The 16,003-nt window shown below is 38.4% G+C and overlaps 1 protein-coding gene across 1 annotated transcript in view; it reads left to right on the top strand.

Annotated features, from left to right (window-relative positions):
- The window catches only part of LOC128738387 (atypical protein kinase C), a 371,387-nt gene that overhangs the window by 247,422 nt on the left and 107,962 nt on the right, over positions 1-16,003 (top strand). The window contains exon 4 of the mRNA XM_053833470.1: positions 2,830-2,880. Within this exon, the coding sequence (XP_053689445.1) occupies positions 2,830-2,880 (51 nt within the window). The remainder of the gene's footprint in view (positions 1-2,829; positions 2,881-16,003) is intronic.

Here is a 16,003-nt window from a genome sequence, read left to right as displayed (position 1 = left end):
CACAATTTACTATTATTTTTTGCTTTTTAATCAAATTTGAATATAGGTCCCACTTAACCCGGTAAATGGGGCAAGTGGGACCTATCGCCATAATTTTGAAAATTCACCTCCAGATTCATTTCATGTAAATTGATAGACCTTTTTCGTAATTAATCCTTGGAAGTGATACCACTGAAGAGTTTCTGTGCTGAAAGAATTTCGAAATAATCATAGGTATAGAAAACACAGTGGAATAAAAAACTATGCATTTTAGGTCCAAATCAAGTATTAAACTCATCTTACAACCACTGTTTTAAATATCTACTCAATAACAAAATGTGTTATCAATGTATCTCCATATCTATTCAAGAAGAAAATATACCATTAACACAGTTTGATATTGTTTTTATATTATTTTGCTCTTCGCTCCTGCTCGGGAGCTAGCACGCACGATATCTTGAAGCATTTCATCCCAAATCTTCTCCAAACGTTGCTTGAAAGTATCCTTAATCAATCCTTTGGTGCTCCCTAGTTTTGCCTAGCATGTAACCCAAGGCATAGAAGTCGAGAGCATTTAAATCAAGCGATGAGGCAGGCGAACTCTTTCTAAGAAATAAAATCCAAAGAATAGTCCTCACATCAAGCTTGTGAGACGGTGCAGAATGTTGTTGGGTGCAGAATCTTGCAGCTATGTCTAAAGACACTTATAATTTAGCTTTCTTACACCTCAGATTTCTTCACAAGATGCTACTATTACTCAAAACAATTAATTTAAAGAAAGTCTTAAAATATTCTATCTTGGGGTTTCTACAAAATTCGGCTTTCAAGGTTATATAGGGCTTATCGCCATTTAAGTGGTCACCTCCGATTTTAAACAAATTTGGGATAATTGCCTATTCCGACCCTATACTCAATTTCCCAAAGTTTTGATTCATCCCCTTTACAGTGACATGCAGTGAAAAATTTCTCGAAAATCTGAGAAAAATGAAAAAAAAAAACAAAAAAAATTAATGAGTTTAACAAATTGTAGAAGAAGGAAAGAAAAATGGTATAGAAATAGAAATGGTTTTTAAGACCGCGAAAATGATGCAAAATGGTAATAGTAAAGAGAATGCGAAAAATAAGAATACAAAGCAGTATAGCGAAGTAGAGTGCAGAAGCAGAAGGTCAAGTGAGCAATTGGAAGGAAAATACGGACTATTAAAAGTAAATGAGAAAGTCAAATCAGAAAGAAGAATAAAAGCGAATTATAAGGAACGCAAATGAGAAGGTGAAATGAAAAAAAACTGAAAACAAGTAAGAATAGCATAATGAAATTGTTAAATAGAAATTGATAGGCAAAATTGAATTGAAAATTTTGAGACGTACAACGTGAACAGAAATTCCAGAAAAAGAAACGGATAAATAAATAAGACGCATGAGGAAATGAAATGAAATGGAAAATGAACACGAGAAAGAAGATTGGGAATAGAGAAATTTATTGGACAATTAATGGGCGAAAAAATTAACAAAACAAAAAGAGCAAGAAAATTGCTCTCAGTAAGCTTAATTAGTATTTCCAGGTTTTACCAAGGAGAGGGACAAATTCCGTAAACATCGATAAACGTGTTGCGAATGCAATTAGAAAAAAGTTTCCAAAGGATTTGAAGGGAATGAAAAATGAGTTTTTCGTGGGACATCTGCGGATCGTGCTACGCGTTTAGGCGATGACGAGCGAATTGGTCTGCCAACCTGCGCACCTGTCCCTTTTAGTTAGTTACCTTTTCTAAGCCGGGAACCTACAGAAAACGATTATGTGCCAACCGTGACAGGCATTGACAAATAGTAGGTAGATCCCTACTTTTTCTGTTCTGCTCCTTCTTTACCGGTCGGTCGGTCCATGACAGAAGACATATAAATTAAGGCTTTTGTTGAAACTAGCAACAGCAGCAGCATTCTTGCCACTCTCTTCAGAAGCAGATTGCAGACGGATCAGCGACACCTACCGGTGCTATGGTGTGGGTGACAAATCGAAACCGATTCATTCCACCGCTTATCTCCGAAACGATTTGGTAAACTGCGATTTTCAACTGCAATTATCCTTTTTTCCGCCGGTTGCTTCCGGCCCGGCCCGACCCGGGTCTGCCGACGACGAGACAGTCAACAAATTCGAAAGTTTTACTTCAGGACTTACCCAGGTTCAATTCGGTGTAAGAGCAACCACCCTGGAGCTGTGCTGATGGTGGAAAGAAATTTATCCTAAACTGAGCTTTTCACTCGATTGTTGTGGTGGGTGCTGCGAACAAAAAAAGACTTCCATCCGCAAACAGGAACTGTCAACTTTTTGGGTTCGCTAGCTGGCAGCCTGCGGCAATCCCCGGCGGGGTAGAGTAAGGGGCGGACGGCGATTTTGAGAGAAGAGTTTATCATGTTTGTCGACTGCTGGAAGCTGGAAGCTGACTGGGCAAAAGCCCCCCGAGCTGCTGCGGGACCAATGAAGGAAGAAGAGAAGGTTAAACAGATTAAAGTGTAAATAGTACGCCTTCTTTTGTCTTTTGTCTCTCCTTTGTTTGTTGGTAGTACGAATTTTGCTGCCTCACACTGTGTGTGAGTGTTGGAAAAAATGGAATGGGAGAAAGTGGGTGGGTCGTAGGGGAATATTTGCGGAGATTTTAGTCGGTGCCATCATTGCAGGTTGCAGGGTTCGGACAAACTTGTTGACTGCTCGACATGGCAGTGCTGTCAACTGGATACCACCTTACACCTGCATACCAGGCACCGCTTTATATATGTTAGGATATTTGTAGCTAGACAGGGTGCCAAAATCTTCGGCTCAGAAACTGATTTTCCGCTTGTCTCTTCTATTTTCAGTATTCCCAAATGTGCCGTCGGCTCCGGGGATGTCCTGCGTCGGAGAAGATCGTAAGTATTGATTGTTTTCTTGTTATTTTGGGTTGTTTACATAATCGAATCGTGTGTTTTGTGAAAGTTTAAAGTACTGACTTGATGGATTGGTTGTTCACTGGAGACCACGCGTCTCCCTCGTTTATTAAATAAATCTATTTTCAGAAAATCGATCCCAGTGCCAACCTCTGATTAACGAGCTTTAGCCATGGTTTTGTGGTTGAAACCTACTTGAACTTCCATTAACCAACAATCGATACACATATATTTTTATTCTTGAATACTCGAGGAAGTGCAATAAAGCAAGAGTCGAGGAGCTGGAACGAGCTGTGTGAGATGTTATAACATAAAAAAAATCGAACGATAGTCCATTACAGTTACCCTAGCATCCGTGCCTCACTCAACTCAAATGGTCGGTAGTTCATAACGTTCCTTTGGGTGGTGTGGTTTGCATCGCAGCAAAACCGAACATCCAAGAAAGAATTCCTTTCTGGTGGTATTCGCTTCCGAAGGATGCATACTGAGCACTGAGCACAAATCATGATGGGGAGTAGAAAAAATGCACTTATGCATCACCCGCTGATGACGGCTATATAAAAATATGAGAAGATTTATGTTTACAAATAACATATGAGTTGGCAGCGGAACAAAATTCTCGCTAGTAGGTAGTGGTTGGTGGCAGAGCAAGAGGGGGCGGCAGCGGTGGCTGTGCTAGCCTTGAAACACGAACCGGAAAATGTTGCAATCCCTGCTGATCTCGGAGCTGCTAGTGCTGCGCTGGTCAGTGATGCCAGATCTTCGGATTTGTCCGTAGTTCTACAAATTTAGAAATTTTCTACGGACCTACGCTCAAGCGCTTGTATCTACGGCTTTTCCTAATACTATAAAAAGTTGGAGAAAATACGGTGAAAGACGATAATATGGTCGGAAATAACATGAAAATACGACGAAAAGCGGCCAACACAGCGACAATAAGGTGACAAAACGTGCAAAAAAGTTGACGAATTACAGCAAGCCAACAAAAGAACGATGAAAAGGCAGTAAAACGACCACATTTTTGTTTTATAGACAGCACATAGAGCGACGAAAAAACGGGTAAAAAACTGACGAAGACGAAAAAAATACCGAAACGACGACAAAAGACGTCAAAACCTCAAAAAATGTGACAAAAGCCACCATAAAAATAACAAAAAAAAAAATACAGAATATGAACAAACGACGACAGTACGATGAAAATATAACAAAAATACGACGAATACGAAGAAAAAACAACAATAAAATGACGAAAGACCGACAAAAAGACAGCAAACAGGCGACAAAAAGACGACGAAGAAGTGATAAAAAAAATCGTAAAAGGACGGTGGACGCAAGACGAAAAGGTAATGAGAAACTGGCGAAAAAGCCATTGGCCAATGACGGAAGATTTAAAAAAGCAATCAATCTAAAAGGTCATTAAAGACGATGAAATATTATAGCAAATCGCTGAAAAGAAACAGAGACGCTATGTAAAGATGGTGAAAATACGCTGAAAAGATGCCAAAACAGCAACAAAAATAACAAAAAAAAAAACACGGTCAAAAATGACAAATGCTACAGAAAAATATCAAAAAGGCGGCGAAAAGATAACAATAAGACTAAAAGATAACAATAAGTTAAAAAGACAATAAAAACGGCAAAATCCGATGAGAAAGGCGACAAAAATGCCAAAACGTCAAAAAACGACGAACGGAGAACTAAAATATCTAAAATAATGGCAAAAAGACCCTGAGAAGATGACAGAAACATGGCAGACAAATGGCAAAAAGGCAAAAAGAGATGACAAAAAGTCGGTGAAGAGGTATCGCAATAAGCTGACGAAAAGATGATGAAACGGCAGCGAAAATTCGATGAAAAACGGCAAAAATACTATGAATACGCCGAAAAATACGCCAGAGGAGCAGCAAAAAATGCAGAAAAAGACATTAAAAACGACAAACTGTATATTAGTGGATGTAAAAAAGGCGATGACTAGACAAAACATGCAAAAAACAACGACAAACGAACTCACAATCCCGCCGAAAAGACACGGCAACAAAAACGACGATAAAATCAGCAAAAAACCGTCCAAAACAGCAACAAAAATTGTCAAAAAAAAATTAACCTATGATGCAAATAAGAAAATGGCAAAAAGACAACAAAAATACGACATAAAGATAACAACAAGACGACAGGAAGATCACAAGAAGACGAGGAATCCAAATTCTGTATCCAAGTAAATACAGCAAAAAATACAAAAGACGACGAAAAACGTTGCAACAACAAAATTTCGAAAAGGCGCCTAAAAAGCGACAACAGAAACTGAAAAGGCGTTTAAAAAGCGTCAAAAGGCAACCAAACAAGCGAATATACCGAAAGACGGCGAAAGAACGATCATAAAAGGTTATAAAAAAACAACATTTTTATTGTCTTCTAAACAAATAAAACGACGTAAAATATGTTAAAAAAGTGACAAAAAGACAATGAAAAAATAAATAGGCAAATAGGCGGCAAGAAGACGACAAAGAGATAACCAAAAAACAGCAAAAAGACGACGAAAACAAGACAAAAAGGCGGTGACAAACTGACGAAAAAGCCTTTGGAGGACTACAAAAAAACGATCAATCGAAAAGGCCATAAAATACGATAAAATATTACAACAATTCGCTGAAGAGAAACAAAGACACTATGTAAAGTTGGCGGAAATACATTGAAGCAACAAAAATAACAAAAAAAAAGACTGCAAAAAATGACAAATACTACAGAAAGATATCAAAAAGACGGCGAAAAGGCGTCGAAAAGATAACAATAAAATGACGAAAAGAAGCCAAAACAGTGATAAAATATGACTAAAAACGACAAAGAAAACAAAAAGACGTTTTCAAGTGTCAAAAAGGCGTCGAAACAAAAAAGACGATAAAAACGGCAAAATCCTACCAAAAAAGGTGACAAAAATGACAGCAAACGTCAAAAAACAACCGACGAAAATCTTGAAGAGGCGGTGAAAAGACGTCGAAAGACGGCACAAATACTATGAAAGCCGAAAAATACGCCAGAGGAGCAACAAAAAATGCAAAAAAACACAATAAAAAATGGCCAACTGTCTATTAATGAATGCAAAAATGATAACGACAAAGAAACTCACAATGTATTTAGTATTTAGTATTTATTTATTACCCAGTAGCGTAAAGGTAAACCTTTTTCAAATTTGCTACCTGCGGATGTCTTAGTATAGTACATCAAAAACTTAACTCTAACAAAAAAACTTAACTAATAACATTAATTGCGATTCCAATAATCGAGGCAGCCCCTCTTAAAAACTGTTTCAGAAGTTGATCGTTTAACAATCGGGAGTATTGCGTTATAGTTTATCACACCTCTAACGAACAGTGAGCTTGAGTAGCTAGTCGAGTTGTTGGGAGGAACTATCAGGTTATGTAGCCGACGCCCTTGGGATGGCAACAATTTCTCAAAGAGTACTGGCGGAGATTGCGTTCTGATCAGCTTGCGTAGGAACACACATGAGCGGTGCGCGTAGAAATTCTCAAGTGGGCATCCGATCAGGTTTTCCTGCAGTTGAGTTACATGCGCGAAGCGGTTCAACCCGTAAACAAAACGTACACATGAGTTCAGCGCGACTTTTAGCCTGTCTATGGAGCCCGCACTTGGTTTAACGTGCAGTAGTTCGCCAAATGTGAAGTGGGGTAAAATCAACGCTTTGAACAATTTCAGGCGTGTGCTGGTTGGAGCAGCAGAAGCAGAACCGTAGAGCGTTCGAAGGCTTGCGTAGATTTTCCCGCATTGCTGATTTACTAGCCTGTCCCATTTTAGATCCGTCTGGAAAATGAATCCAAGATTCTTCGCACACTCTGTCCACTCAATAGTTTGCCCGTCCATAGTGACAGAAGGCAAAAAGTTGGTCTGATCTGTGTTTCTACGGCGACTCTTCAGAAACATTGCTGTACTCTTCGATTGGTTGACGAACAACTGGTTACGTTGAGACCATTCCATTATTCTCGCTAGATCTTCGTTCACCATCCTAATCAATTCATGAGAACAGGGACCAAGGCGCCGAAAAGACAATGAAACAGCTACAAAAACAACAAAGACAAAAAGACGACAAAAACAACAACAAACCGTCGAAAACAGCAATAAAAATTGCCATAAACAGATGTCAAAAAATGAACCGATGATGAAAAGAAGAAGATGGTACAACGCCAACAAAAATACGACATAAAGATAATGAAAAGACGATAAAAAGACGAGGAACCCAAAGTAAATACAGCAAAAAAATACAAGATTATGAAAAAGCGCCAAAAACAGCAGCAGAAAGAGAAAAGACGTTGGAAAAGGCAAACGAATATAGAGAAAGACGACGAATGAACGATAAAAAGGCAATAAAAAGACAACATTTTTGTTGTCTTGTGCACAAATAAAACAACGTAAAATATGCCAGAAAGATGCCAAAAAGGTGAGAAAAAGATAATGAGAAAAAAAGACAAGAGAATGACAACGAAAAGACGCCAATGCAGCAACAAAAAAGACACCAAGAATCTCCAAAAAATGGACAAACAAAATCAACTAAATATGCCTAAAACGAAGTTTGAAAAAACTACGATGAAAACGACGAAAAGATCCCAAAACGGCGACAAAAAATATAAGAAAAACACGAGAAAAAGACGTTTAAAAGGCATGCAGTTCCTGCAAAACGTGCAGAAAAAAACTAAGAAAAATTACGAATTTACGACAGAAAGACGGCAAAGTGGCGACACAAGGTCGCCAAAACAGTGACAAAAATTGGCTAAAAGTTGTCAACAAAAATGGACAAAAAGCAAAAAAAGGACAACAAATACAGGACTGACAGGACGAATCGACAGTAAAAGACAGTAAAATAACGACGAAACGACAGTAAAAGACAAATGCCACTGTGACAGTCTTAATGATAATCTTTTGTGGGAGTTTTAATAGTCTTTACAAACTTCAAGTTTACAAAAAATATGATTAAATGACAAAAAAGGCAAAACGACAACATAAAGCGATGAAAAAATGCAATAAACACGAAGAAAAATCGACAAAATGACAATGCCAAAATGAAGATGCCAAAATAACAACAACAAAAAACGACAAAAGCGGTAAAAAGCCGTGGCGGTCAACAAATGACGAACAGACGACTGAAATGTGATGTAAAGATGGCGAAAAGGTCATGTAATGTCGACAAAAGTACGACAGAGAGATAACAAAAATACGGCAAATACGCGTCAAAAAAATAACAAACAGATATTGAAAAGATAACGAGATAAGAACGACGGAAAGGCAGTAAACAGACGACCAAAAGATCGCGAACAAGCAGCGAAAAGACAGCAAACACGAAAAGTAGGCAAATACGATGAAAGAACGCCGAAAGAAGTGACAAAAGATGTCAAGAGAGATAACAAAAAACAAAGAAAATACTAAAAATAGATGCAGAACAGACTATGAAGAGACGATAAACGACAGAAAAACTGCGAAAATGCGTACTAAAGCAGACTTGAAATGAGAACAAACAAAACATCAAAAGCAACCAAAAACGAAAGAAAATACTATAAGAAAAACATCAAAAAACCCTGCAAATGAAGCACAAATACCGGTTAAATTTTGAATTGAACTAAAATTTGAATAAATTTCTCTTTCTTATGGATTTTAAAATGAAAGGGTACCCGATCAGGAGACCATAACAAGATTATATCTGTTTTATAACACATTTTGATTTTTTAACATTATGTTACAAATCGAAAATAAACTAATTAGAAAGCAAATTCAAGTTTGTAACAGATTCAGATACAAGTAGCACATTGAGTTATGAATGAGCTATATAGATTCCACCACTAAGAATGACACATTTCGCTTTAATAACAAAATATGTTACTTGCAAATTTCTTTTATAACAAAATATGTTACTTGCAAAACTTATTTTAATTACCATCATCATTTTACAAGTATATTAAATGCGTCACTTCACAATTACTAATATTTGCTAATATATCTTTATTAGCTGTGTTATATTTGGAATATCTTGAAATGTTGACAATTAACCTTTAACACAATGTGTTACAATTAAGATAAAATCATTACATGGTTTGTTATGAATCAGGTATTAATTAGAGGCAGTTTAGTTATAATTTTTGATATTTTAACAACTTACGGAGGCTAATTTATACCAACGGTTGTTCTAATATGATCAAATATATCAAATTAATAACAACTGTTGTTAGAAAATTTGATAACAAAACAACAAGATCTGTTATAATTTTGTTAGGTCCTCCTGATCGGGTAACCCTTTCTCCGGTGATAAAACTTCGGATTTTTTCCTCAGCAAAGTCTGGCAACGCTGCGCTGGCGCTGGTTGGTGCTAAAGAATGCAACAAGATGAAAGGAGTCGCTGGGAAAAGGCGTCGTCATCGTCGTCGTCGTCTCTTTTCCCCCAACCGAACCGAGCCGTTGGCCGATCCCCTGCAGTTCCGTTTCACGCTACTCAGCATTGTATGATTTATTCAATAAATAAAATTTATTACAGTCGTTCCGTGCTGCATTTCTAAGCTTCGAAAGCGTCGAGCAAAATCGACTGCTGACTTTGTTTTCGACTTTATTTGTTACACAAAATTGGCAAGAATAAAACTCATACTGACGATCCGGGCGGATTTAATTCTTGTCCAACATCGCTGCATACGCCGCCACTAGAACTAGATATGACCTAATCCTGTGTGTCAATCAGTCAGAAGCAGTCAGGCAATGGCTGCGGGTATTGTGCCTCCCAGTCCATTCCAGCTAACCCGGGGCAACACAATTTCTGGCCACCGATCAGGATCTGAAAACGACTAGTGCCAAGTTACATCAACATCAACCATCACTAACGTTCCGTCCGTCTCCCTCCCGCTCGGTGTCATTCCGTTTCGCTTATTCAACACCATCGGAACTAGGAATAATTAGTGCGGGTGGTCGTCCGGCGGCGGTACCGAACGAACAACAGGACTTTATAGCAGCAGCGGATGCAACGCGATGAACTATTATTCAAGTTTATGACCTTCTCCGCTGGCGCCCCTTCCGGGGCCAGGCGGCAAATCGCCACGCCATTCGATGGATGCTACTTTGATTGCTGTAGGCGCAAGTTTAGTACGACGTTACTAGTGCTGCGTTTTCCAGGGACCCTTTTCGGGATGACGCTTCTAGCTAGCCAGCTAGCCAGCCAGCCAGCCAGTGGAGGCCAACCGACTCCGGGCTCCGGAACCTATAAATTAATTCATTCTATGAAATTAAATTCAAATCCAATGCAAAGCCGGTTCGGTTCGCTGCATTCGTGTGCCATTGGATGTGTTTCGTATGTTGTGCGAAAGCGTGAGGTCGGGTTGGCGAATGATTGATACACCAACCAGCAGGAGAGAAAAGAGGAGGAGCTCGTGTAGGACGCTGCGCTGGACGCTCTTAGTTGCAGCCACTACCATCGGGATCCGGCACACGCGGGGGCGGATATATTTATTCAGCGGATTTAATCCCCATTGCACAAAAGGGTGGTAGAGTGTGTCCAAGGCTGCGCTGCGTTAATTTATGATACGCTGGCAAAGGATGCTCCAATGTAGCAGCAATGCTGGAAACTGCCAGCTGAAACAATCGAAATTGCATTTTACTTTGCCCCGAATTGGCTGGCTGTTGTGGAAGAATGGCCAGCAGAAATTTTGCAACTTCCCCGCGGAACGAACGCGGAAACATGTGATTCTGGTTGGATTAGTTCCCGGTCCTGGTCGGTGTGGGCGGGCGAATGGCTCAAATGACTGACCTCTCGAAGCTTCGAGCATTGATGCTGCTGAACACACACAAGTCACAGCGTTGAACGTTGTCATTGAGGACACCCCAGCAGGGGTAGGTTGTATGGTGCTCGCATTAAAAGTCATTATTGGTTGACCTTTGGAAAATGCATTTACACCGTTGATTTTCTGTAGAAAATAATATTATTGTACATTTAGCAAACGACAAAGAAACACGTAATAACGGTGGCCTCTTGTTTCGTTCGTTTTCGAGTCGTTTATTGAATGTTTCCAAATCAAATTTGCAGGTATAGTTTTGTTAGCCTATATAACTTTTTATCTGAATTTATCTAAGAAAATTTTCTACGACATGATTCAATTGGAAAAAAGATCGTATTTCAATCGTTTAATATAGACAACTAGTTGACCCGACAAATTTCGTATTGTCAGAAATTAAACTCTGCTGTACATAAATCGTGAATCTCGGATGACCTTTGTCTCAATGCTGAGTTTTGCAATTTTCTGAGGAGTTCAACCTTAGGTAAATTAAGTGGCAGTTACGTAACTATGAAAGCATGCGTAGTTTATTATACCAATTTTCAATATATATATTTCAATTTTTCCTCAAAGTAAAGTAAAATACAACTCCCCCCATTGCTCAGTCAGATAAAATATAGCGGATAGCTTTTAAATATTAGCCGTCAGTGTATAAAATTTCGCCGAATATCATTTTGCGGAAAACCAATTCTCGGTTGACTATAACGCGGAATATAGGGTTTCGTGGAATACCATTTCGCGAACAGCCTAACGCGAAATGTACCATTTCATGGAAAACTTTTTCGTGGAAGGTACCATTTCGTAAGGGTGATCGTCTCCTTGCTCGCTGTCGCTCGATCGGACCCATCTGAAGGAAAGTAATAGAGGTCAGTAGAAGAATTAAACCTAGGCAGGGGTGATTTCCGCGGGGGGGGGGGGGGGGGGCTGCCCTTCCCGAACTGGTCGGTGCTTCCGACGACGGGTCACCGGCAACACTCGCGGCCTACCGCTTTCTCGCCCTGAATCATCTAGTGTTATTATACGTAGTTTTTGAAGGTCCTGATATTAACTAATGTTTTATGGAAGAGTAAAATTTCATTTCACTCTTTTAGAGTTTTTGAGTTACGTTTTATTTGTATGAGAGTCCCCCTCTACCGCAGGAGTGAGGGGTCTCAAACCATCATAAAATAAATTCCTGCCTCCAAAAACCCTCACATGCCCAATTTGGTTCTATTTGCTTGATCAGTTCTTGAGTTATGCAGAAATTTGTGTTTCATTTGTATGGGAGCCCCCTTCTTAAAGGGAGGAAGGGCCATAATTCGTCATAGAAAAAATCCTGCCTCCAAAAACCCCCACATGCAAAATTTGGTTCCATTTGCTTGATTAGTTCTCGAGATATGAGGAAATTTGTATTTCATTTGTATGGGAGCCCCCCCCCCCCCCTCTCAAAGGGGTGAGGGGTCGTAATTCGCCATAGAAAAACTTTCTGCCTCCAAAAATCCCCACATGCTAAATTTGGTTCTATTCGCTTGATTAGTTTTCGAGATATGAGAAAATTTGTATGTCATTTGTATGGAAGCCCCCTCTTAAAGGGGAGAGGGGTCATAATTCCCTTCCTAAAGAGGGGAGGGATTTTAATTCACCATAGAAAAAAATCTTGCCTAGGAGCCTCCCCCCCTCTTAGGGGGAGAGGGGGCTCTTACTATCATATGAACCATCCCCAGGGCCCCAAAACCCCTACATGCAAATTTTCACGCCGATCCGTTCAGTAGTTTTCGATTCTATAAGGAACATACCGACAGACAGAAATCCATTTTTATATATCAGATAGACCTAGATTCTTCACGATTTTCGATTTTTCTGTTTTCTGATTTCCTTACTTTCTGTGAAGTCCAATTTTCTGTGTTTCCTAAATCCGTGTTTTGCTTTCTCTACTTTTCTTGTTTTTCCAGCTTTCTGATGTTTCCGCCTTGTCGTTTTTTGATTCTGCTGCTTTACAAATACACTGCTTTCTCTGTATAATGTGTTCCCTGCTTCCTGATTTGTCTGTTGGGTTGGCTCCTCAACCCAATTTGGATGTTTACTGATTTTTTAATTATTCTTATTTCTCTGTTACTTCTTGTCGTTTTTACTCTGTTTGTTGTGGTTTAGATTTTTCTGTCTCTGATCTCTCCCTGTTTTATCTGTTTTCCTTGTTTTCTGCTATCTAGGTTTTCCTAATCTTCTGCGCAGGGATGGAAGATTTTGATAAAATCTGTGAGTTATCGCCACACGTACAGATCACGATCCGTACAGATCATGACAAACGGTGAATCTTTAGCGTTGATCACAAGATTTTGTTCTCAAAACACTCTCAGCAGTCGATCACAGTGTTACATCTTACCTAGCTGCGAGAAAAAATATCACACATGCTGTTTATATTGTGATTCATACGATGCACACAACCAATCGTCTGTATCTGTTATATTTCTCAACGCAATCATGCAATGAACATGATCTGACATGAGGTTTATCATAATCTGTACGGATCGCGACAAAGTGTTTGTCGCTTACAAGTAGTGATGTCAATGAATCTGAATCTGATCGGTTCTATGATCTAGAAGCGATTTTTTCCATCCTTGCTTCTGCGTTTCTAGTTTTTTCGGTTTTATTTGTTTTATCCAAGTAACAGTTTAGGTTTTATTAGATTCTTATGATTGTTTTTATGGCCAAAATTGGTCATGAAAGCCGCAATAAGAGTGTAGTAAAACTCACATTGTTACTTGGGTATGATTTCTCTGTTTCCTCTGGTCTCTGGACTCTCTTTTCCTTATGTATTTTCTGTTTATTTATCTACCTGTTGCCACTGTTTCATAAGTCCCTCTGTTTTCTATATTCTCTGCGGCCGTCTTACTTTGTTTTTATAGTTTTCTGATTTCTTTACTTTGCCCTTTTTAGATTTCGCTTTTACCGAATTCTCTGCATCCACTGTTTTATGTTTTCTCTATTTTGTGATTTCACTTCTGTACGTGGGGATTTTTTCTCTGTTTTATGATTTCTATGGTTTCAACTTTTTGTATTTTTTTATTCTCTGTGTTCTGACTTTAATTTTTTCTCTGTTTTCTAAGTCCCTTTGTTTTCTGTTTTTTTGCTTATTATTTTCACGTTTTCCATTTTCTGATTTATCTATATGCCCTTTATCTATATTCTGTGTTTTCTAAATTCTCTATTTTCTGATTTCTTTCTTTTCTGTGTTTTTGGATTTCAGTGACATTTGATTTCTCTGTTTTTGTTTTAAATTTGTCTACTTTCTCTGACTCCTGATTTTTTTGTTTTATGCGTTTACTAATTTCCTTATTTTCTCTGTTTCCTGGTATCTCTTTCCGTTTTCACTGTTTTCTGATATCTCTGTGTTCTGACTGCTCGGTTTTCTACTTTCCACATTTTTTCCGTTTTCTAATTGCTCTGGTTATCTGTGTTTTCCGATTTCTTTGTTTATCCTGAATCACCAGATCGCAGAAGTTTTCCGTTGGTTTTTCTCTATTGTAAAATTAATATTCAGTAATGTTCCAATTTTGTCAGCTCCCGATTTTGTCTACCCCCGATTTTATCAGTTTTTTATCCCGATTTTTTCATCCTATAAATTTTTGCCTAACTTTTGTATCTTTAAACATGATTTATAATACTTTTTAACCTGCTTGAAACTATTCTGATTCTCTGGGGAGAGTTTTTGAATAAAATGATGCCTTTTTGCGAGTTATTCGGGGTCAAAATTATGGTATTTTTATAGTAAAATTTCTGTAGTTCCTAAACAAGCAAAGATAGAGGTATACTATATTCAACAATGTTGTGTATTTTTACTATTTGTACAACTTTGTAAAACAAGAAAAAGCATACAACAACTACAAAACTATAGAACAACTGATTTTACGATTTTTAATTTTTGAGAAATGGGATTTTCCTATCTTTGCTGAAGAGATAGAAGGTTACTGTCTACAGCAAAATTTTTTGTAATAATATGTTATAAAACTTTGTACAACACATGAATGTGTTATATTGAAACTGAATCGAAGAATCGATCTGCATAGTAGGGATAGTGTCCCGTAACGCTGGAGTGTGTCAAATAAATTTCTTATTGCACTTTTAGGGGGATTAATCAAAATTTGAATTTGGACGATAGAACTTTTAATTTTAAGAAACTCTTCCAAAGGTTCCATAAACCTAAACCAAGTTTTCCCGCTCAAAGCTAATGCGCATTAAAAAAGGTTCTGGACCAGTGTGTTGTGCCCGGTTCATTGAGCTTTCGGTTGACCAATTGAGAGTTGAAATTTAATTTTTAGTAGTAGTCTTCGCAAGGTCGTGCCTTTGCAATAGCAAGGTCTTAAGTCTTAAATTTTGAAAAAAAATTCAAAAACTTTTTCCCGATTTTGTCAGTTCCCCTATTTTGTCAGCCCAAAAATCAACATGGGGCTCACAAAATCGGGACATTACTGTATTTGGTACAGCCGGTTGCAATGAAGTATTCCACCACGAACACATTTAAAGATTTTTTGACATTAGCTGAGGCCCTCGCTGAGGCTATTTGCAGTGGTAATAATATCAACAACATCAAATTTCAAACTCCCGGATCCTCTCCTCCACTCTTTGCTCCCCTCTCACTCCTACATAAACGAGCCCTAGCTAAAGTCATTCTCGTTTGTGACGAAACCGCAAACTACTTCATAGCTAACGTCCTGATTAAATTGAAAATCAAAAGTCACTACAATACCCAAGTAGCACACTTTAGGTCCATTCAGTTGAAGCAACCGAATTACGACTAAAATTAGTCGGTTACCACAACAACTTTGTAACAACCATGCTAGTAGGGTAGGTCTCGGTCCCCAGTTTCTCCCTTTCGGGACTCGGAAGCCATTAAAAGCCCGGTGGCAGTAATTTAGTAAAAAAAAATTCCAAACTATCGTTTGAGATTAAGCGCAACGGTCTCAGATTTTTTTTTGAAAGTTTTTACGCAGGCATAATTTAACCGCTATCTAAAAGATTCGAAATCTAATCGATAGTTTTTTAACAATAAAATTAAGGAACCAAACATAACGTTATCGTGAAATGTTCCCCGTTGAAGGACTGAAAATCGGTACAATAGCAAACAATATTTCATGAACTTTTCATGATTTAGAATAACCAGTTTTTCCTATTTTTTTGTTAGATTATAGTCACTTTAACCAGCTTAGGTCATTCGTGACTTCTGCTGGGCTGGGATTTGAACCCAATGCCAACCACTACGCCGGGAGTGACCCCTTTTTCCTTCTTTTTTGAAGAGATTACCAAAGAAAATA

This window comes from Sabethes cyaneus, chromosome 2 (genome assembly GCF_943734655.1).
Source record: "Sabethes cyaneus chromosome 2, idSabCyanKW18_F2, whole genome shotgun sequence".
NCBI classification, from domain to species: domain Eukaryota; kingdom Metazoa; phylum Arthropoda; class Insecta; order Diptera; family Culicidae; genus Sabethes; species Sabethes cyaneus.
This window is presented reverse-complemented; position numbering and strand designations above follow the sequence as displayed.